The 23,941-nt window shown below is 38.0% G+C and overlaps 2 protein-coding genes across 3 annotated transcripts in view; both read left to right on the forward strand.

The window, feature by feature from the left end:
• FILIP1 (filamin A interacting protein 1) overlaps positions 1-7,534 on the forward strand; it is a 213,157-nt gene extending 205,623 nt beyond the window's left edge. For both annotated transcript variants that reach the window (XM_082474162.1, XM_082474163.1), the window contains exon 8: positions 1,065-7,534. Coding sequence is in view for 1 of the 2 variants with exons in the window: in XM_082474163.1 (XP_082330289.1) it covers positions 1,065-1,105 (41 nt within the window). In the remaining variant the exon portion in view is untranslated. The remainder of the gene's footprint in view (positions 1-1,064) is intronic.
• Positions 7,535-15,565: 8,031 nt separating this feature from the next.
• Positions 15,566-23,941, forward strand: part of TMEM30A (transmembrane protein 30A) — a 43,209-nt gene continuing 34,833 nt past the window's right edge. Inside the window, exon 1 of the mRNA XM_082474272.1 lies at positions 15,566-15,946. Within this exon, the coding sequence (XP_082330398.1) occupies positions 15,710-15,946 (237 nt within the window). The 5' untranslated portion in view covers positions 15,566-15,709. The remainder of the gene's footprint in view (positions 15,947-23,941) is intronic.

Here is a 23,941-nt window from a genome sequence, read left to right on the forward strand (position 1 = left end):
TTATCTGTTTTATTCCAAATTCAATTCGGAAAGGTCAAGGGAAGGAATGGAAATATCTCCACCTAGTGGTCAGTGTGAAGTAAACCTCTAGGTCTATGACAAAATGAGCTTTAATTAATGTTTGCTTAGATATTAATTATCCATGTTAAAAAATGTAAATAGTAAGAATTTGAGACTAACATGAAAATAATAGGTGGAAATTTCCTCACGCTATTCATAAACCTTGACATTAGTTGACCGGGAGGTAATACATTTTTCAGACAGAGAAACCATTTGAGGCTTAGATAGTTCTTTCCTCTGCTCTTTATCTCAGCAAAGGCAGGGCCCTGCTTCATTTTGCTCACCAATGTAGTTCCATGACCAGCACAGTGATGGGCATGTAGCAGGGCCTCAATGACATAATGGAAAAAAAAGATGATAAATGTTCACAAAGGCATAAAGGTTAAAAGTGAAATCTATCAAATAAATATAAATATTACTCATTGTGGCTGGTACTGTTCTAATTGCTATTTCTGAATCTATTTTTATTTACTCTTATAAAAATGAATTCAGATTTAAGAGCATATGCAGAATTTTGCAAAAAGCAGCAGTCAGAGACAAAAATGAGTCATCTGTATTTAGTGACTTCTTGGGAATAATGAATATTTCCTTATTAAAACTCAAATCTACACCCATAAACAAATAGAAGTATGTGACTATCGTTCAGAACAGAAATTCTAGGCGATAGTCTGGTTTCCACTATGGGGCTTGTATATAGTAAAGACTATCTTTGTGTTCAGTGCTTTTCTTGGGGAAAATCAATCGAATATGGTTAGAATATTAGACATGGTTTCTAAAAAGCTTCAAGAATTTAGGGGTAAAGCTCCTATGTCAATATAAAGAACTTACCCAAGAATAGGAAAGGTTTGCGGGAGAAGCTATTGGGCTCATGCACCTATTTTTGTTTGTTTTCTTGTTTAACACCTATGGTCTTTTAGTGAAATGATATGGTATTGACCCTCACATAAACTACTGATTTGAGTCTCAGTTTAACTGAAAATGCCGTATCTTTCTTCTCTTTGTAGAAAGCATCATCATACACCAGTTACGTATGAACTCCAGATGAAATGGTAAACCGAGCACACACTGGGTGTGTGTACTTCTTCTGAATCCCTGTTGAACGGATAGTATTTCTCCAGCTCTCCACCATCACTAAGGTCCTCTATGCTACTGATCATGACTGGAAATAATTTTCTACTTCCAGTGAATTTTTTTGAGGATACAAATGTAAAAACTGAACATGGTGTTGCTGACAAAATAAAAATACGTAGCATGAGAGCAATTCAATCTTTATGTCAAAATAAATTTCTCTTCCTTTGGCAAAGCTTTCAGGTCCATGGGCACATGCTGTGTAATTTATTTTTATAATACACTTTGTAATGTGATTTTTTACTAAAGTGTTTCCTTTTTCATAGTCTATGGCACATGTATCTGTAGAATACACTGTCAGTTCTTCAAAGTATTGGTATTGGTGCATTCAAAATGGTAACCTATACTTATTTTCTTTCATCAATTTGTTATTTCTGAAAAAAAAAAAAGAAAGTACAACACTCTACATATTTCCTGGGGTAAATTCAAGAGGTAAATGCAAAGCAGGAGATTCTGGAAGAGGTGTTATTATTGTTTGTACAGTGCTGTGGTTCTGATCATGGTTCAACACTAACAAATAACACTGACTTAAGAGCTTAATTTTATACTTAAGCCAGTTTTTAAAGTTGCTCTTTCTAGTGTTCTGTGCCCAAAACCCTGGATGAATTGGTTTTCATACAGAACAAATTAATAGAAGGAGCTGTATGAGTTTAACCAGTAAGACTTACAGGAACACCTGCTACTGACAGTTCAATTATATTTCTGTTTGCATTGTTTACTTATATGTACAGGACTTATAATAAGGACTGTGATATCAGGATATTTCTCACAATCTACCCAAATGAAAGCCTGAAAATAAAAACTGACCTAGATGCTATCAGCATCTTTTTAAAATATGGTAGGAGAAAGCCCAAGATAGATAACTTTTTTTTTCTTTATAGCTAGGATTTGGACAGGTTTTCATAACCACATATAGGTTAGAGAATATATTCTTTAAAGATTCAAAGCAAACATACATTACTCAAATCTCAGTGTCAGACCTGCTGTTGAATTTAGGTTTATGTGAAAATATGCATCAGAAATCTACTTGAAACCCTAATGGTATAGGTTTTTTTAAAAAAAGACTTTGTTAATATGGACATGTTTTCAATAAGGTCTTTAAAAAGATAACTGAAAGATAACTGAAGAGTTGACACATTTTCTAGGTGCAGAAATCATGTCTCACGTCACTTTACTGAGATTAAAGAAAGAATGCTTCTGAGTGTCACACGGATAACTAGAAAGCACACAAGTAACACTATTGGCCCATTTCTCCAGTCCACGGCTTTATCCAGGCTCCTAAGGCCACAGAGGGAAATCCACACTGAATCTCTGGAACAGAAATATTAGGTTTTAAGGTATACCTTGTGGAATTAGCAAATCATATTCAGTAGCTATTATAAATTAAATAACTATATTTTATGTAAAATTAGTTTTGATTTTTGTAAGTAAAAGAAATGCTACAGTAGGTTTGTCCTAGCATGAATGATTGTGAATGCATCACAGACCTGCAAGGCTTTCATTACTGATTAAGAAAACTAGAGTGTGTATGTGTGAAGATTTTAAAAATTGTTATGGCTTTTGATTTCTGAAAATGTTTCTGAATTGTAAAGACAATTTCAATGAGAAAAGGGTTTTATTTAGTATTGTTGTATTTTTTGATTCACAGTTAAGTTCCCTATTTGCCAATGCTTATACTTCTTATGGCAAAAATATTCTGATCTATCACAAACTAGCGTCTGAAGCAAGTAACTTTCTGAATATGTGGGAATTTTATTACACTAAGAGTGAACAGGCTAGAGGATAAAGCTTTAAATACTTCTTGACTTTAATTTAAAATATTACAAAAAATTTATATATATTTGGACCGAAAGTTTTTATTCCTCCTGCATTTATAATGAAATTTGGTACTTGCAAAGCAGAGTGAGGGTGATGGTGTGATCCAAGTCATTCAGATGGATACAGAGCTCTTTTCTGCCTCTGCTATGGTTAAATCCTTTCTTTAAACTCTAATGGAATCTGAGTGACAGATGAGTAAAATTAACCTAAATTAATAAAAAAAGTCTTGAAATAAAATAATAGAATATTAAAAATTAACAGAAAATAGAAAACACCAAATCGTCATATCCTTATCTAATGAATAAACAAACAAGGTCATAAATAGTCATATTCCAATATCAACATCCAATTGAAAAAATTGCCCCCCATGTGCTATCCTGGCACCATCCCAGACTCACATAATTTCTATATTTTTTATCATACGCAAATCTCCAATCATCAGTATGAATGAGAATCAGTTTTGAATGGAATAATTAGGTTTTCTGAAATATAGTCATAATCAGTGTTTCCAGGTTAAGGCATATAATTGAACTAATCCATTATGTTGCCCTTTTCTTTTTGATAGGAGAATGTTTTTTGAGGGTATCTTCTACAAAGATTTTTTTTCAAGTATGTCATAAAATATTAGGGTTTGATGAAGTTAGTGGTAGAGGAAATATTCCAGATATTAGATGCCTGGAATGGTCACAAAATGTGCAGAATGAACTGCATCTTAGGACCACCATTTGAAAAAAAATCATGGTGTGGAATATCTAGCTTAAACATTAACAGAGACACCAACACTGTTGAAATAATTCACAGCTTCTAAAAACCAGTGCGAGGAGTAAATGGTGTATCAGACAATGCATTTAATATGTTTGTGCCTTTTCTATTTATACTGTGGTTGAATTTTCCTGGAAATAAATAAAAAACATAGAAAAAGTAGGGTGTGTTCATGAATTTGATAAGCAACAATTCTAAAAACAACAAAAATGCAAGATGAAAGTTTAAAAAAAAACATATCTGGCATCTGAGGCCTATACGCCCCTCCGGACTCCAGTGTTTACGCCTCTGCTAAAAATACTAATTAGAAGGCAAAAAGGAAAAATGACAAAAATTGTTGTAACAAATTCATAAAAATTGGGAGAGTTTCATGGAATTAATTTTGCTTAGTGACCACTAAAATTTTATTTTCTTAAATTTTCAGCATTTACTCCATAACTAAACGATGAAAATTGTGTTTGTTACTTACGGAAAATGCTGTAGATTCATAAATTTACACAGAAATGTTTATAGGTGCCATGACATGATTCATTTATTTTCTGGTGTTGTTTTCTTTTTGTTTGTTTATGTTATTTGGGTAATTTTACCTCACCATTCACAGATTTTGTTATTTTAACAATTCAGATCTGTATTTATTTAGATTTTGCTTTAAAAATATCAGATATTAGCTCTTCCAATATAAGAGACTTACAATGTGATCAGGTATTCTTAGAAGTCTTGCAAGGTTTAATGGATTTTCAAAAGCAAAAGATTGCATTGAAAAATTTTGGAGCTACATTCTATTTTCACAGCATTCTCAATTTTGTTTCCTTTAAGTTTTATTAAATCCATGAGAAGTTTATTATTTTTCACTACAGCCGAGTGAATTTATGGATATGTACTTGTTTTTTTTATGAATGTAATATCCTACTTTCAGTTCTTCACAGGCTATTGAAATTATTTAACCAATTAAGACATTCTCTGTGTTATTTCCAAAGCCAACTATGTTTATCAAAATCTCACCAGAGTGAGAAAAATAACAATTGTGATATGAAAGCATTGTGCAATATTCTTTTTTGAGTTGGAACATAATATTCATCAAATTAAAATCATTTAAAATGAGTATTCAACCTTCTTTTTTACTTAAAATTGTTTGCTTTAAAATAGTTTTCCCTTCTGCATTTTGTATTTTCTTTAAAATATGGTGTTTATCACTGTGAATATGCAGAAGCGGTACAGCAGATCTGCCAAAATGAGAGACGCTTTTCCTTGGAGTTACATCATAGTTTGATTCCTTAGTGAGATGAACACTGTAGGACACCAAGAGACGCAGCTGGTTGCAGGGTTTCCCTTGTCCCTTTAGCCTCCCCAAATGCTTTGTCCATCAACATTCAGATATTTCCCACTGCGTTCCGCTGTCAGTCTAAAGGGAGATTACTCAGTAGAGTGAACGCTCCTGAGGTTTTCCAGCAGTCCTCAGCCAGCCTCTACATGGGCAGTTGGGTAATGGTTTCAGTAGAGTGTGCTGGGAGTGACTGTGGGGTTGTGCTCTGATCTCTTTTATTTGTCAGCCTTGTGCCGGAAATGGTGGTCCATTGCCACAGCCAATCCGAATGTATCTTTGCCTTACTGGGGACAAAGGAATGGGTTTCTCCTATTATTTAAAGATACACATATCCAAAAAGCAGGCAAGGCTGATGTCTACCCAAAGATGCCTTCCACAGGAAAGCTGCAGATGTTAGGGGTCTTGCCCATAATTGCAGCTCTTTGGCTTCTCTTCTTGGAGGAGTGGAGCCCTTTGGGGCACATGGTTTAAGAGCCCTGGCCAAAAGACTGTTATTTCATGACTTCCTGGGAGAAGGGGTCTCAGGCTTTCCATCAAATACGCTCAAATGGATTTGAGTCTAGCCTTTGAGTCCTGGGCTAGAGTCACTTTTAATGAGGACAGGCTTTTCCCCCAGGTAGAGAAACCAGAGCAACTTCTCTGGGCCCCATGTTTGTTGGCAATAGGGCACACTGCACCAAACGCTTTTCTTTTTCTTTTTCTGAATGTCATTAAAGTCTGCTTTTGTAATTTGTATTCAGTGAATCCCAAGGAACGTACGAACAATGTCAAACACTGAGGTCTGTCTTCAGCTGGGGCAACACTAGTGACTGCACGGTTCCAGGCACAGCAACCTGGTCCACAGATGATGGTAGGAACCCAGTTCCCTGCAGTTCCCAGATCATTTTTTTAAAAAGATAATCAGTCCTCCTTTAGTTTTCCCTGGCATTATTTCCAGCATCTCTTTCAGAGATAAGTATCTCTAAGGATAAAATAATTTTCTTCTTTCTCTTCAGGAATCCATTTGTCCCATTCTGCCTTATATTGACCGGCATTGGTGTAAAACGCTGCCTCCCTAGTTTGACTGTAAGCTTCTCAGAGGCAGGACTTGCATATTCCTCACAGTGAATAGAATATGCTGGATAAATGTTTGCAAAAGGCAATATAATTCATTCTTCCAACTGCTCTGTCTCCTAATCTTCACAGATGTTTTCCATGACCATAAACACATACTCAGTTTTGGTCTTTCTGACTCTTACTCCCATTTCTTTCTCCTCCTTGAGAACAAGGTATATGCATAGTCAAAACGGCAGGGTGTTTTATAGGCACTTAATTATTGACTCCTAATCCCATAGGGTTGCTCCTTCAGCAGGGTGTTCTGTGCCAGATCTTCCTCACCAAATTGCCCTGCCTGGTGATTCTACCCTTGCAGAAGCCTCTGTACCCATTGAAGGTTCCAGATGCAGAGTATCTGGATTTAACAAGAGAAAACTCTCAATAATCACTGATTCTAAGGGAAGATATGCTCTCTGCAAGGACAAAGGGCCCTTATCTTATCAGATCACCAGATGGTCTGTGCTATCCTAACAAGAGAGTTGTGGTCAGTCATTTTTGATTCACAAAGAGGCTAAGCACCGGTTCCCACATAGAGCACTGGTGCAAGTAGGCAGTGGGACAAATGGAGTACATAAGCTAACAAACTGAGCATCTCCCCGAAGTGGAAGGAACCGGAGATCTCTGTTTCTAGGGCAATGGCAATCTGCTAAGATCTTGCTTGAGAAAAAGGACATGATCAGCCAGGGTATACGGTTTTGCAAATTATTAATAATAAGTGTAGTATAAGGTTCAACTTTCTCTACGTCCCTTTATTTTTGAATCTCTTCTCTCCTGGGTAGAGAACCACAATATCACTTAGACCTGAGGACCAATTTCCTCACAATTTAGTTTTTGACATCATAAAGAGGATAAGGTGTGGTACCTCCCCAGACCCTCTATAAGTCCCTGTGCACACATTTTATATGGCACTGACCTCATTATATTTCAATTGTTTGTTGGCAAATTGTCTTTCTCATGGAGTAAGGAAAGTCTCTTTCCTCCATGGCCCCTCTCCTTTTAAAAATAATTTCACTGTTACACATGTGTCGGTTGGCTGTCAAACAAGAAATTGCAACATCGTATTTGAAAGGAAGACCTTGTCTATAATTGATGGCACCTGTAATAGATAAATGATGGAAAACTATATGCCATGGTATGTAATTGACTGAGGTTCTATACAGTGGAAGTTATGAAGTCTGAGGTCTCATTGGAGTTATGTTCTTTCATTTAAAGAAAGTGTGGAATTATGAGAAATGAAACCTTATTTCCTTCCCAAAACAAAGTTTTTAGACTGTCTACTAAGGAATTTTGGTGTCATTGTCTTTCCTCTAATGAGATTAACCATTAAAATATCTTGCTTGACTTGTATTTCTGATTACTGACTGTGGTTATTTGTGAACTTGCAAAATCTTCATCACAACACCAATGACCTCAGGCTAATCAGACAGTCTCTCAGTGTGAGAACAAAAGGATTTTCTTAAATGCCTAACTGAAAAAGTTTAATAAATACACTACATAAAAATCAGGAAAAGGTCAACTTTAAAATCAATTTGGATCAATCTCTGATGCAATAAATACAAGAAATCAAATTTATTATACAGTAGATGAAAAATTAATCAATAGTCAATCTAGGAAAAAAATGGTAAATTTTATTTGAGCCAATCTGAGGATTATAACCTGGGAGACAATCTTTTAGAAAACTCTGAGGATTCTTCCATCTGTTAGAGGTCAAAGTACAGTCATATAAGTTTTTGAGACAAAGGGTTATATGTCAAATGATGTACAGTATTGCCAGTTTATACAATCCAGATCTGCTCGTACAAAGGGAGTAGTGGATCATCCTGACCCTTTACAAGATTAAGAGGGAAGCTTGTTTCCTAAGGAAGTCTGATTAATGCAGATGCACAACACACACTGAAGGGGAGGGAGGAGGCCCAAACAGGCAGAGAAAAATTTTATGTTCAAATTTTTCTTGTCTTGCCATAAAATATGAATTTTATTTCCTCAATTTCCCCTTTTTGATCATTAATCTTTGGATGCAAAGCATTAGGTGATCAAACATTTGGTCCCTTGATGACAGGATGGTTGCTTACACGCCCTGGGTCTATCATGTCTCTTGATGTTGGGTCTTAATAGCCTGGTTCTTTCTTTCCTTTTAGGGGGTTGTACTAGTAAGATGTCTGGCAAGAACTAATAATAAATTCCAAGTTGTCCAGTAGGACTTATGCCAATTTTACCTCATATGTGCATTTTGCATGTTCATTAATTTATTGAGAATGGTGGATGTGATCAGTAGTTTCAAGTTGTCTAGATATCATTATCTTAGTAGAAGTAGGTAATATACAGCACAAAAGGGGCAAGAAGCTGCCAATTTATAAGTTACACAAACTGTAATCAAAATTGCCAATAGAAGTAGTGATGTCATTATGTAAATGTTTAAGCCAAGATCCTTCTAAATCAAACCATTTTCCTAATATTCCCCTAAAATGGGGAGAGGATCATTCAGAGCAGAAATTTGATTCTTCATATGTGTCATAAGATGAGTTACATCAGAAGACATATCAGGTATAAAAACCCAACATTCAGTATGCATTATATCACAAGTTCCCCCTTGGGAAGCAGTTAGAATATCAAGGACTATGTGTAAGACCACTTTCCTCCTTATGGAGACTTCGGAACTGAGCAAGCTATTGGCTTGATGACTATCATTTAAAGTTTGCTCAGTAAATTTTGTTAAAGCTACTATGTGATTAATGATATCTTCTATTCCAAGTAAAGAAATGAATACACTGGCCAAATGGTCATACCATTGGAAAACTGATTGAAACCCAGCATGCTCACATTAAAAGCAGATTGATGGGGGCTGTTTCCAAGGCTACACACAGGTGATCTTGAGCCCAAAAGAAACCAACTGTGCATCTTCCCAACCAACCTGGGGAGATCCAAGGCCATAAACTTGTTCCACAAATCCATTGGTCCCATTAGGAGCAACCCAATATTTAACATCTAATGAAGAGGAGTATTTATGGTCAGGTTCAGAGGAGGTGTCATTAAATTGGCCAGGTAAGAAGATCCCACTTGGTAATATTGGCAGTAATGGCAGCTTGCATGGTTTCTTTCTTTTAAACTAAAATTTCTAAGGACCATCCAATTAGAGCTTTGGAGAGGAGAAAACTACCAAGGTAATCTAGGAGTACAGGAAGTAGGTAATTGGCCACAAATTAAAAAAAGCAACTAGATTAATTTTTTTTTTGAAACTTGCAAATGAGTGAGCCCAAGGAATAAATACATTTGCTTCATAAGCAAAATACAGTCCTGGTCCAGTATCTTGGGTCAGCTGTCTACTTCAGATGTCATCTTCATTCATCTCGTCCTGATCTGGTAGTGCTGGTCTAAGTTAGTCAAAGTTGGGTGTCAGAAACAGGATTGCAGTTTATTCAGGAAACAAGGCCTAATATGGCCCCCTCCAACTTGGCTGTAGAGTCCTTTATCTGATGTCTTTTCCGGTATGCATAATCTTGTGGTTGCAGGTCATGGGGCATCTGATCTTCATGCAAAGATAGATTACTGTGATAAGCTTCAGAAACAAACTTCACAGTAATGCAACATAGAAACAAGGAGCCATCTGAGAAAGCGCGTCATTGGTAGTAAATATAAAAAACCCTCAAAGACCTAGAATTTAATGTCCACTGAAACATAATGTTTTTCACTCTAAAATTATCATTATTTCTATCAAATGTAGCCAAATTAAGACTAATTTATTTGCAAAATAAGTCTGGTTTCAATAAATTTGGCCTAATTATTTACACAAGTGTAATTGATCATATAGGCTCTTTTAAGTTGGCTGTGCTGGAAATTATTATAAGGAATCTCAGATTAAACTTTTAAAAGGCATCAAGGCCGGGAAAGCCATGTCAAGGGCTTGCCATCGGATTCGGCCTGCAACATCTATAGACTCCAGTGTACTCCTCTCTTCTCAAGGTCCCCAAAATATCTCGAGATTCCTGCACCTGCCAGGAGGTGGCCTTTCTTATCCACCTGATAAGGCTGCTGGGAACCTAAGAGTCTCCAATTTCTGGAGAGAACAGGTAGAGAGAAAAGATAAATGTTACAATTCCACTTATAAAGGTATAATTTACCAAATTGCTATAAGTTTAATTATAGCTTGAGGGGAAGGGTTTCCTTATATCTGGAAAACACAGATTAAACACCAGTAATATTTCAGATAAAAAAACAAAAAAAATTATAACCCTATTCATCAGCTCCCTCAGTCCTATGTAACTAATCCCTGATCTTAATATTCTGTTAAGAGTTCTATGAAGCCATCAGCTTTTCCATTAGAACTGTACAATTTCTTACCCAGTTCAGCAGTATGATCTAAAAGTTATCAGAAGCCTGTATTTGTCAAAAAGTCCTTTCTATGAATCTTCTTGAAGACAAAGCATTTCTTTTGCAAAAGCATTAGAGTACAACAATAACTATCTATAAATGACAAAAGACTTAAAAAGACAAGGTTAAAGATCTGATTACAATGCAGTTGACAAAGAAAGCTGGTTATTGCTGAGGCAAACAACATTTAGATAATAACTAGAATTATTACTGATAACATTTTACTAGGATGTAGTCAACTTTTAGAAATTTCATATAATCTCTAGGACATTCATAATAATGACATTTACCCATACAATATAACCTAAGAAGGTTTATTAGCACTCATTGGACAATGTTTGTCATGTAATTTAACATACCAAATAAGTCCAATTAGTTTAATATCTTTCCTTGGTAAGGAGAGAAAACAATTCTCTTGAGATGTTCCAGGGGCCCTTTAGAAAGCATCAAAGGTAGCTAGAGGTCAAACAAATTTCAATTAGAATTTGATCTTTGGGAAGTTTCAAAAATATCAAAAAGGTTTCAAAACACTTAGTCAAATAAGATCATAGGTCACTGTGGATCAATACTTATTCGCTTAACCAAAGTAACAATAAAAGATTTCAAAAGCTAATAAAGTTATAACACATAACTTAAAAGGTACAGAAACTTTACAATCTGCTATCAATCTGTCGTCTCATTTACATTCGATTTACTTAAAAGGTTCATCATTCAAGTTATTTTTCTTGTTGACAAATATTGTAACAGGAATAATAAGATCTTATTTGACTTCTGGCAAACCTAGCTAGGTACAATAAAAGTATTATACTTAATGCTGATGACTCTAAAGACATGTCTGCATTAATTAAACTGACAACTTAAACTTGTTTTCATGCACTAATCATTAATCTTAGATATTGTGATCTTGAAGTTCATTTGGGTTAGTTTTTTTTAAAAAAAATATTTCTGAGTATATAAGCACTTAATTTTCTTTAAGCCAATTAAATAGAGCTCTTTTACAAATTAATTCTGGCAATACTACACATCCACAACACACATATACAGATAATGATGTGGAGGTGAAAAAAAGTTAGGTGGGTAAAGCAGCTACTATGATGGCAGAGCACAGGAGATGGAAAGGAACTTGAAGGATATGAAGGCATCTAGAAAAGTCATTTCATCTATTTGGACCTCATCTGAAAAGGTACGTTTTAGATTAAAAATCTAAGGAAGTCTTCAGTTCTACAAGGGTTGCCAAACCTCCCAAATTCAGGTTTGGGCGTCCGATGTGCAGCCAAAACCAACCACTGAGACACTGGTGTGCGTACGTAGAGAAAGGTTTATTTCATTTAGCCGAAGTGAGAAGACTAGAGAGCAAGACCTGTCGGCTCCACCTTAACGAAGAAGCTAAAGTGGGGAGTTTTATGCAGTTAGGGGGCAAGAGAGAGGAGGCTTCAGGGAACTGAGGGGGAAATCTGTTTCTTCAGTCTCAGAAAACACCTGGTGCAGCCAGACTTCTGGGTGGCAGCAGCTGGTCATATCTTCCTTAAGGTCATCCATTTCTTCTGCAACACAAACTCATAAATTCTCCTTGTGACCCTGGAGTTACCTCCTCCTGCCTGACCAAGAAATAGTACTTCTGCATCTAAAAGTTATATCGTGAGAACAAGTGGTGCTGGGCAGGCAGCAGGCGGTCAACATGTGTGAGCAAACAAGGCCTAATCAGAATTTAAATTGTTTGATTCCAGTTGCTAAAATGTTAGAGGGTACTAAAATCACAAGGGGCCCGGACACACAGGTCTATATTTCAGTCAAAATGGACTTTTTATAAGAAAAAAAGAGACAAGGAGTTAAATAATCTTTCCTATGAACAAACAATACTAAAGAAAAAGGAAACAGTGTATCAGAAAAAGTATATCATGATCACTCAGATCACTAGAACAACAATAAAAACCTGAAAGCAAAATAATTGACCATCCTCACAGAAAGCTGGAACAGCAAACCACTTAAGCAACTATCACATTTAGTGGGTATAATGACGTAGGCGGAAATGGGGAGAGAAAACTTGCCTTATGCTTTATATTTTTGCATTATGCCTGATGCTGTTTATATACATTTACCAGTCAACGGAACTTAGCAAAACGCTTCTCCATTAACTTTGATAGGTGAACGTTTTCCACTTGTGCCTGAGGTTGAAAGGAAATTTACATAGATCAAAACAACATATAGACCTACTTATGTTACCAGTGCTGTGCTAAGAATTTGAGAAATAATGACATCACGTAAGCAAGTGAGTTATCTGCCAGATAAATATTAGATTGGCTCACCTCCTGAGACTTGCAGTCATTTTGAAAATACATTTAATTATAAATTATGAGGCCCAAACACTCTTTTAGTTCCCCTTCCCTTAGCTCACCTTCCAAAAGGAGTAACTATAGACAAAGCCTTAAAGAAAATAAATGTTGGGTATTTTTTTCAAATGATGTGACTTACTCTCTGCTCTGGATTTCAAAGATGCCAATTTAATGTGGGTTATGTATAATTAAAAGAATTTTTTTTACAAATATATACTTATTGCAGAAATTTTGGAAAATACAAGATTGCAAAGTAGAGAACAAACATTCTCCATCTGGTCACTAGAGGTTACCACTATTTCCTTTTTAGTTGGGCTTCATACTACATACCTATGCTACTTTGGTATTATGATTTAGTCACTTTTTGTATCATGAGTATTTCCTTGGGTCATTAAGTACTTGGTAGTTTTAAAGTGTCTGCACAGAATCTTATTTTATGATAATGCCATACTTTGTTGAGGTTTTTTGAATTATCCAAAGTAAAATAAAGAACTGGCTATTGAAAACTGGCAGTTGTGTAGCAGTTGAATAATGCTGGTTAGCCGTTAAGGTGGCGTGTTGCAGCGCAGAGTGCTTTTGGCTGTTTCCTGTTTTCTCCTGATTGTTCGTGCGTAAAGATGCCTGTTGTGCAGAAACAAATGGCTGTCCAGTTTATTAAAATGCCTGACACCTGCACTTCCAGTCACCTGGGCCTTGAATATAAATAACGGAGCATACAGCGAGCACATCTAGCGATGATAAATACACCTTTTATTTTTCTTCCTCTCCCCCCCAAAAATGGTAAATCTGATCATCTTCACATATGAACTTAAAATATGGAAAATGTTAAGGAAGCAAACAGGTGGCTCGTAACTTTGTAAGTACTTATGGTGTAGCTTCTTGTTCATGAATATTCTGTACTATAACCATTGTTTCTGTAGTTTAATTAAAATGTTTTCCTGGTGTTAGCTTTAAAAAAAAAAGTAAAAAAAAGAGCTACAGCTTATTACAAAAGACTTCTTAACGACCTGAATAGACATTTTTCCAAAGAAGACATACAGATGGCCAACGGGCACATGAAAAGATGTTCAACATCGTGAATCATCAGAGAAATGCAAATCAAAACCACAATGAGCTATCACCTCACACCTGTCAGAATGGCTATCATCAAAAAGACCACAAATAACACATGTTGGCAAGGATGTGGAGAAAAGGGAAGCTTCCTGCACTGGTAGTGGAAACGTAAACTGGTGCATCCACTGTGGAAAACAGCATGGAGGTTTCTCAAAAAATTAAAAATAGAAATATGATATGACCCAGCAATTCCACTCCTGGGTATGTATCTCCCCAAAATGAAAACACTAATTTGAAAAGATACATGCACCCCTGATGTGCACAGCAGCATTATTTACAATTATGTACCAAGCTGTAGACAACCTAAGTATCCGTCAACACATGAATGGATAAAGTAGAGATGGTATATATAAAATGGAATACTACTCAGCCATAGAAAAGAATGGAATTTTACTATTTACAACAACATGGATGGACTTGGAGGGTATGTTGCTAATTAAAATAAGTCAGACAGAGAAAGACAATACTGCATAATATTGCTTATATGTGGAACTTAAACGATAAAACAAACTAGTGAATATAACAAAAAGAAACAGACTCACAGGTAGCACAGAAAACAAACTAGTTTGTTACCAGTGGGGAGAGGGAAAGGGGGAGGGGCAAGGTAGGAATATGGGATTAAAAGGTACAAACTACTATGTATAAATAAGCTACAAGGATACACTGTACAGCACAGGGCATACAGCCAATATTTCATAATAACTATAAATGGAGCATAACCTTTAAAAATTGTGATTCACTATGTTGTACACCCGAAACTTATATAATACTGTACATCAACTATATCGCAAATAAAGAAAAAAAGACTTCTTAAATCAATGTGCAAAAGATAAACGTGGACTCAGAAAAGACGGTATAAAGTAACTTGGACACTATCAATGGCGGAAAAACAAGCGAGAATAGCTCAATCTCGGCCAAGATAACAGGCTTAACCAAGTCAGATGATTTATTCTTGAGGACAAAAGGGGCACCCATCATGCATCTCACTTAATATTTACACTTGCACCTTGTGTGGAGGTTTACGTTTTGAATTAGAGAAAGTCGTGGTTTTACAACTCAAGCAAATACTGCCGATCCCACGAGCCGCAGGCTCTCTCGCTGTGGCCTTTTCAGTGCTCCGATCCCCTTCCGAAAGGGCTTCGAGGTGAAACAAAAACCTGTCTGGCACCGGAGCCACCCGCTCCTGGGCTAACGGGTGTGGCCCGGGTCGGCCGGGTCTGACCCGCCACCCGGAACGGCCGTCGCCACGATCCCGAAGAAGCGGCCAGGTGCGTGCGAACCGAAACTTCTGCGAGCGAAGCGAAGACGCGCCTGTGGCGCAATGGCCGAGGCCTCTTCGCCCCACCCACCCGGGGCCTCGCAGGCGACAACGCAGCTTCACGCTCTGGAGACAGAGGCCCTCACTTTGTCGTCACAGGGCCGATGATCAGGGGCGTCCGCCTCCTACCTCCCCCTTCTACCCTCCTCCCTTTTCCCTTCCCCTCGCCCCTCAGGCTTCTCCGTCGTTCCTCTCTCCCTCCCTCTGGCGTCCCCAGCCGAGTCCCGCTTCCGGTCGGCGGCAGTCCCGCCCCTTCCGCCTTTACAGCCGAGGTGGCGGCGGAGGCGGCGGAGGCGGCGGCGGCGGCGCCTGCGCGTCTTCTGTCAGGGTCAGCAGGCGGGTCACCTGGGCGGTCCACCTGCGCGTCGCGGAGCCGCGCCCTGGGGGTCGATGGCGATGAACTATAACGCGAAGGATGAAGTGGATGGTGGGCCCCCGTGTGCTCCCGGGGGCACCGCTAAGAACCGGAGGCCGGATAACACGGCCTTCAAACAGCAACGGCTGCCGGCTTGGCAGCCCATCCTTACCGCCGGCACGGTGCTCCCCACCTTCTTCATCATCGGCCTCATCTTCATCCCCATTGGCATCGGCATCTTCGTCACCTCCAACAACATCCGCGAGATCGAGGTGAGCGGACGGGAGGCAGCGGCGGTGGGAGTTGGCGCCGCCGGGGAGCGGGGTCCCCCCGCCGGCCCGACTCCTTCCTCGGGTCCCGGGGCTTGACAGGCGGGCCCCGCCCTCCCCTACCTTCTCTCTTCCTCAGTTTCCTCTTTCTCTTCCTACGGGTTTTCTGAATTTGCAGTTTTGCCCGCGCTTCCTCTCGCTGTTTCCCGGGTTAGAGAGGGAATGAATGTTTAATGCAGAGTGTGGGTCGGGGGAAGAGCGCCCCTTTCCTGGGCGGTGTGTGTGGTTTTAACTTCCGACGGCGGTGGGAAAAAGAAACAAAGAAAAAGAGAAGTGGAAGGAAGTTTTGTGGAGATAAAACGCCAGGAGAGTTGACACGGCCAGAGTGTCATTACCTGTGTGGGGATTATCCCGGGACACGGAGATTAACACCTTGGCCATTGTTGGGAAAAAGGACCCAGAGTCATAGAGGCATTGATGATTTTTATGTCAAGAAGGTGTCATGTTACCAGATCACATATTAGGACGTGGGACCGAGGTGTGTACAGTACCTTTTGAGTTAATAGATGCTTTTAGTTATAGGGTATGAGATAAAAGGTAACCTGAAACTTCAATTCCGGTTTTGCCTTTAGGCTACATTGATTAATAACCATGCCCTACATTCGCCCTAGTTTTTTTTTTTTTTTCCCCAAACTTTAAAAAAAAAGAAAGAAAAAGAGTCAACGACCGTAACACAGAGAATAATTTGTGAATTGTCTACTGAACATCTTACTTTTATAAGACGTGTTAGAGAAAGTTGGGGAAGCATCTTGACTTTTGTCAGCGAAACAATCATAGTATCTCCATCCATCTGCAGTGGTGAACACAGGTTGATACAGACTGTAAATACTTTGTGTAGATGTCCAGTATTAAACATCTGTTCGTCTACTTTTCTTGAATATCTGAGAAATATTTTTATCTGTTCGAAAGGCGGGGAGCTGGTACAGAGTTCTCTTGATTTCTTCTGTTCTATCAGATTGTGTCATTTTTTCCCCTCTAATTTTATTAAATACTTAAAAATTATGCATGCTTTTTAATAGGGCTTTCAAAGCAATTTTATTTCAACTACAGGAATAGGCATACTTTCCAGTTTAATTCACAATGTTACCTGTAAAAGCAAAATCATTATATTTTTTAATTGTACAGTGCTCATTTCTGTGCTAATAATAGTAATAAGAATTGTACAATATCTATAGCCTAGTTTTTAAATCTTTTACTAAAAACTCATTTTCAGTTTAATAACTAAAGAAAGTAACACAGTATGTTTTTTCAGCATAAAGTTTTGTTTTATCATTTTTATCTCCTAGTAGTCCTTCAAATGTAGTACTTCTTGTTCTCCCAACTGTACGAGGACCACGCATATCAGGATGTGAGCAAAGTGGTGTAATACAAGGACCGTGAGCTCTAGGCAGGAGTCAGGCAGAGCTGGGTTTAAATTCCAGCTCAGCCACTAACTAGCTCAGTTTATTGGAAAACAGAATCTCTCTGAGCCTCAGTTTCCTCACCTGTAAAATCGGTAAATAATGCCCATCTTGTGAAATGTGAGAATTAGAAACAATATAGGTAATATTCCTGGCACTAAGTTTGTACAATAGTTACTATTATTGTGATGACCCCGAATCAGGAGATGAGAAATGGAGTCAGAGGGGTTGGTATTTGCTAGTAAGCGAGAAGAGTATTGTAAAGTTGAGACAGAAACCAAACCCAGATGTCTTGATTTTCAGTCTTAAGCTTTCACACTACACTAGGACCCTTACTGCAATGTTAGTAATTAAGTAGAAGAAAATTTAACGTTAGAAATTTCATCATCTTATTTAAACTTCTTAGGATTTTTTTTTTTTTTTAAGATTTTTTTGATGTGGACCATTTTTAAAGTCTCCATTGAGTTTGTTACTATATTGCTTCTGTTTTCTGTTTGGTTTTTTGGCCATGAGGCATGTGGGATCTTAACTCCCCCACCAGGTATTGAACCTGCACCCCCTGCATAAGAAGGTGAAGTCTTAACCACTGGACTGCCAGGGAAGTCCTTGAAACTTCTTAGGATATTAAGATGAAAGTAGCAATAGTTTGGAATTTTATATGATGAGTATTTACTAAATTATCAGAACTCACCTTCTATAGATATTTACTATACTATGAAGATAAATGTTTACTTTCTTTAACACTTTCGGATTCTGAAATAAAATAAAGTTCTTCACACCAAGTAGTTGGTGAAATGGAAATTTCTTAAAAAAATTTTTTTAAATTAATTTTTATTGGAGTATAGTTGCTTTACAATGTTGTATTAGTTTCTGCTGTACAGCAAAGTGAATCAGCTATACATATACATATATCCCCTCTTTTTGGATTTCCTTCCCATTTAGGTCACCACAGAGCACTGAGTAGGAAATTTCTTAAATAGTTCTCATGTACATAGTTCTGATTTCAAGTTGCCTGAAGAGTCTTCTGCAGCTTGATCTAGTTAGAAGAGCACTAAGGTTAAGAGTCAAGGCATGAGAGTTGAAGTCCCAACTTTTACTCCCTCGTTTGTGATCTTAGGCATATTTTTGAGTCTCAATTTTCATTTTACTTGAAGAGCCAAAAGATTCAGACTAGGTGGTCTCTAAGAGGCTGTTCAACTCTAATATTCTATGACTTCCGACTTTAATGCGGATTAAAGAAAAACGCTGCATATTCAAATTCTTTCACCTTTGGAACCAGAGGAAATGAAAATTAGGAATGATTAGGAATTTTGTACCAATGCTCACATACAGTTATGCAAGTAGAATAAATTTTAAAAAACTTGTTGATTATGTGGAGAATTCGTTCAGAATTGGGTCTGGAGTTATTAGGAAAACCTAGGGAGCTTTTTCCCAAGACACACACGCTTGTTTCCGACTGCTGTCCACCCTTTGTCAGCCACTAGTTCAGTAATCAAATATGTTGAGGGTGATTAAAAGTAAATGTGTAGGGGGCTTCCCTGGTGGCGCAGTGGTTGAGAATCTGCCTGTCAATGCAGGGGACACGGGTTCGAGCCCTGGTCTGGGAAGATCCCACATGCCACGGAGCAACTAGGCCCGTGAGCCACAACTACTGAGCCTGCGCGTCTGGAGCCTGTGCTCCGCAACAAGAGAGGCCGCGACAGTGAGAGGCCCACGTACCGCGATGAAGAGTGGCCCCCGCTCACCGCAACTGGAGAAAGCCCTCGCACAGAAACGAAGACCCAACACAGCCAAAAATAAATAAATAAATACATTTATTAAAAAAAAAAAAAAAAAGTAAATGTGTAACGAGAAGTTCTTGGCAACATTCACTTCCATACTATAAGTTGCACACAGCTCTTTAGCCTATTGCCTCATTATTGAAAATTTTAAGAACTTGTATTGCTGTGTTATCAATACATCAAATTACTAGGCCAAAGGAGACTTGTCCAATCAGAATGCTTTTGTAATATAGCTTAAAGTGCTAAGATCAGAAATCCAGACTTTTTAGGTATAAAAATCAGAGGGTCTTCACCCTTTTCCCAGAAATTTTATACTAAAAAATGACTACTCTTGATGTTGGACTCTCCTAAAAAGGGAGTAAAAAAGGTATTTAAAAATTTTAATGCTTATATTTGGAAGGATATCTCCTCCCCCCATTAGGTGTATATAGCTTGTTTAGTTGGTTTTTAGATTTTCCATAATCTAATAAAGTTATTAGAAAACTAAAGTTGTTAATTTTATCATTCATAAGAAAATATTTTAAATATTTAATATCTCGTTAAGACTAAGACTTAATATCTTCATTTATTATTAGCAGCAAGGAATGAATATTTTCTGTAATTTGGCAATTGTAGGAGTCAGGCACATCTTTCTAAAGGTAGTGTTTTTCTAGTTGAGGGTCCTTGTTGGTGAGGCAGAGATATTAATTGAATGGGGCTAACTTGAAACAGGTAGGAGGTATTCTTAATTTTTGCAATTTCACACATTTATCAGTGTGAAGTTATATAGTTATAAATTTTTTTTTTAATTAATTAACTTATTTTTGGCTGCGTTGGGTCTTCGTTGCTGCGTGCGGGCTTTCTGTAGTTGCAGTGAGCGGGGGCTACTCTCTGTTGCGGCGCGGGGGCTTCTCGTTGCGGAGCACGGGCTCTAGGCACGCAGGCTCAGTAGTTGTGGCACGTGGGCTCAGTAGTTGTGGCTCGTGGGCTCTGGAGCGCAGGCTCAGTAGTTGTGGCGCATGGGCTTAGTTGCTCCGCGGCATGTGGGATCTTCCCGGACCAGGCCTCAAACCCGTGTCCCCCGCATTGGCAGGTGGATTCTTAACCACTGCGCCACCTATATAGCCAGTCTTATATAGCTGTAAATTAATGGTTAGCATCAGATGAGGACGTTATTCTGAGTGATATTCAGTATAAACTTAAAACTAAACATTTACTTCAAATTAATATTGCCCAAGTGTTCAACATACATTTTCGTCAAATTTTAGTGGATTAGGCACTAAAAATTAGGCAAGTGTAAAGATTTTAATAGTCAAATGAATTGCAGTTGCTTAGAAGTTGACTTAGAAGTTGACTCTTGGAAATTAAGAGGTTTGTGGTGTTAGTGTTATTATTTGTTCCTCATGTAACTTTAGTACTTAGGGCAAGGCACGACAAAGTAAATATGGCTAGCCAGACCATTTTTGTGAAGCCCAGGAACTGAGAATGGTTTTACAGATGAACATTTGCAACTGAGTTTGATGATAGGGAACACTGACTTTGAACTCCAATAATGCGAAATGTTACCCCCCGCAAAAGAATTTTATTCTTCCTAGTAGACCTGTGTTACCAGAAAATTGTACACAATTGTTATTATATGTTGAATTTCGTCAATAAAAGTTTGTGCAAATTTGTTTTCTCTCTGTTGTATAAGAACCTACAAATATCCTCTTGGTTTGCAAAGCCTAAAATATTTACTTTCTGGCTCCTTACAGAAAAGAATTTCCTACCCTTGACTTAGAGTTTTAAAGAGACATACTGGCAAATTTAGCAGTTGTTACAAAAATAGCAGTGTTTAACTTATACATTCTAATCCTCAATAATCTTTTCAAGGTAAGTGTAGTGATCACTGATAATTGCTTGTGTTCTACCTTCTTTGTACAAATAGATGTAGAATACCTTAGCTGAATTTACCATTAACCTTGGCACAGGTAATATCATTCTTCATTTCTTTGTCACAGTCAGATAAAGTTGAAGCAACTAAAGAAAATTGTTTTTGAAATTTTTACTTTAATTACCTTTTGTCTTTATTACAGCCTCTAGAAAGGACAAATAATTCTTTTTTATTTTGATCTTTTATTTTTTAATTTTTTTCTTTTAAAGATAAATTCTTTAGTGTGGAATCAGTTCAAAGGGGTACTTAAAAATGCCGTTTTTAATTTAATCTACTTAATACTTAAAATGACTTACCTTATTACTCAGCATTTTGTTGAGTGACCTGTTTAGGTATTATATTGATTTCCTTTAAGACAGATTTACATTCAAAAATGGAAGTTCTCCAGTTCTTATGCAGGGTAAAAATGGCATGTCCTTCAAATTCCTCCTTTCCCAACACATTAAATTCAGTCAGTTTCTTAAGAATGGGATGCATTTTTAGAATTACTAAGAAGAATTGCCAGTTTGATTTAGGAGAGCAATTACAATGGTAGCAGAACAAAGTTGAGAAATATGATAACTCTTAAACTAATCCAGTCATCTCCATCTGTTGTTCTGCTTTGTCTCTGGCTCTTTTTGTTTTGAATTTAAGATATTGGCAGGTCTCCAGTTTATCATTATATTCTGCACTGTGCCTTGTATGCTTTTGACATTTAATAGGCATTAATTTTTAAAAATAAGGGAACTGTAGTTCCTCTCCCACCTGGTAGCCTCTTTCTTTCTAGGATAAGTTATGAACTATTATCTTTAGTATAAGCTTTTTTTCCCTACCTTTATTAGGGTTACAATTGACAAATATTGTATATATTTACAGTGTTCATTGTGATGGCTTGATATATGTATATACTGTGAAATAATCACCATAATAAAGCTAATTAACATGTCCATCACTGCCCATAGTTACTCTCTTATTAAAAAGATAAGCGATAACAAGTGTTGGTGAGGGTGTAGAGAACAGGGAACTCTTGTGCGATGTAAATTCGTACAGCCATTATGGACAAGAGTATGGAGGTTGCTCAAAAAGTTAAAATATAGAACTACCATAAGATCTAGCACTTCCACTAGGTATACATTTAAAGGAAATCAAATCAGTATCTCGAGGAGATATCTGCACTCCCACGTGCACAAACTTTGTTTTTATACCCAAATGGATTTTATTACAATCTGGACATTAGGCCAGGCTGCCCTTGAATTTTAGCTCATGAAGGATGTAGTGGTCTTTTGATGGTAAAAATTCACAGACTGAGTTAAATTTATCAAGAGTTTTAATCAACATTGAGCATTTTCTGTATGTAAAGTGCTGCTCTGGGCATAGTGGGCGACAGAAAAAAGTTTGTGGACAGGGCCTCTTTTTTTTTTCCTCCTCCCTCAAACAGAGAACCCTTCTGAAGGTACCTGAACCTGGAATCTACTGGGGGGAGATGAAACATACATGTTAAAGGAAAACCAAGCATTGCTAGATGAGTGGCACAGACAGAAAGAATATGCCTTAGTAGTCCAAAAGAAGACAAGATTACATCTGTCTCTAATAACCATGGAAAACCTTCTGGTGGAAGTGGGCTTTGAGCTGGAACTTGAAGGATAAATAGCACTTCTAAAGAGGAGGTTGGATGCATTCCAAGAAAGGAGATTTATATGAACAAAATTGTAGTGGCAGGAAATCAAAAGGTGTCTAGAGAAAGTAGGAGTAAGGGTAAATAAGCTGGTGCCAGGTTGTGGATAGACTGGGTATTTGATAATGATGAAACCGTCTAACTTAGATTGGGACTTGAACCCACGCGCCGGAACGCGAACCCAGCCAAAACCCAGACTGAGACTTGAACCCACGGTCTTTTAACTGAGATCACACACCTGGTCTCAGGACTTGGGAGCGGGCTGGGGAGAAACACACTCCACAGACAGAGCATGGGCCATCTCGTAAGGCGAGAGCGGCACCAGGATGTGGGGTCGTCAGTTTTTATAGGGGTGGGTAATTTCATAGGCTAATGAGTCGGAGGAATATTCCAGCTATTTTGGGGAGGGAGTGGGAATTTCTAGGAATGGGGCCACTGCCCACTTTTTGACCTTTATGGTCGGCCCTGGAACTGTCCTGGCGCCTGTGGGTGTGTCATTTAGCTTGCTGATGTGTAACAGTGAGTGTATACTGAGGCTCAAGGTCTAGTGGAAGTCGACTTGTCCGCTGTCTTGGATCTATTTGGTTCTAAGTAAGTTTATGTCGCGTCCTTGGGCTATGTCATTCTTTTAAAGGTTGTGCCCTGCCTCCTTCCCTCATGTTTCAATGAGATGATGGTGTCCACTGTAGAACGGTTGCAGTGAAGAGCAGTTAGATTTAGGATGTATTATGGAAGTAGAGCTAATAGAATTTTCTCATGTAGTGGATGTGTCGGGTGTGAGAGAAATTGTAGAATCAAAGATAACTCTAAGATATTTGGGCCTGCATTGGAAGGATGGAATTGTAATTTTGTAACCAAGCAAGGGCTTGTGTGCCTGGTTGCAGAAAGACAAACTCTGACGGCAAGCATTTGCAGCAAAGTGTAGGGGTTTATTTGCAGGGTGCCATGCAAGGGCATGGGAGACAAGCCTCAGATCCACTCCAGCTCGGTCTTTGGGTTAGGGATGTTTTAAAGGGGCAGAATGGTTTTGGGAATCAGGATATCTTTGGTTTACAGTTCTCCGGCCAGGTGGTCCATGGCTCGGGGGTCTGTAGGCTCATCTTGCCCTGGAGAAACAGCCTGAGTTTGTGCGTTAATGATGATATCTACAGCAAATATTTTAGTACATTAAGGATGTTATCACAACAGCAA

This window comes from Balaenoptera physalus (genome assembly GCF_965194825.1).
Source record: "Balaenoptera physalus genome assembly, chromosome: 9".
Taxonomy (NCBI): domain Eukaryota; kingdom Metazoa; phylum Chordata; class Mammalia; order Artiodactyla; family Balaenopteridae; genus Balaenoptera; species Balaenoptera physalus.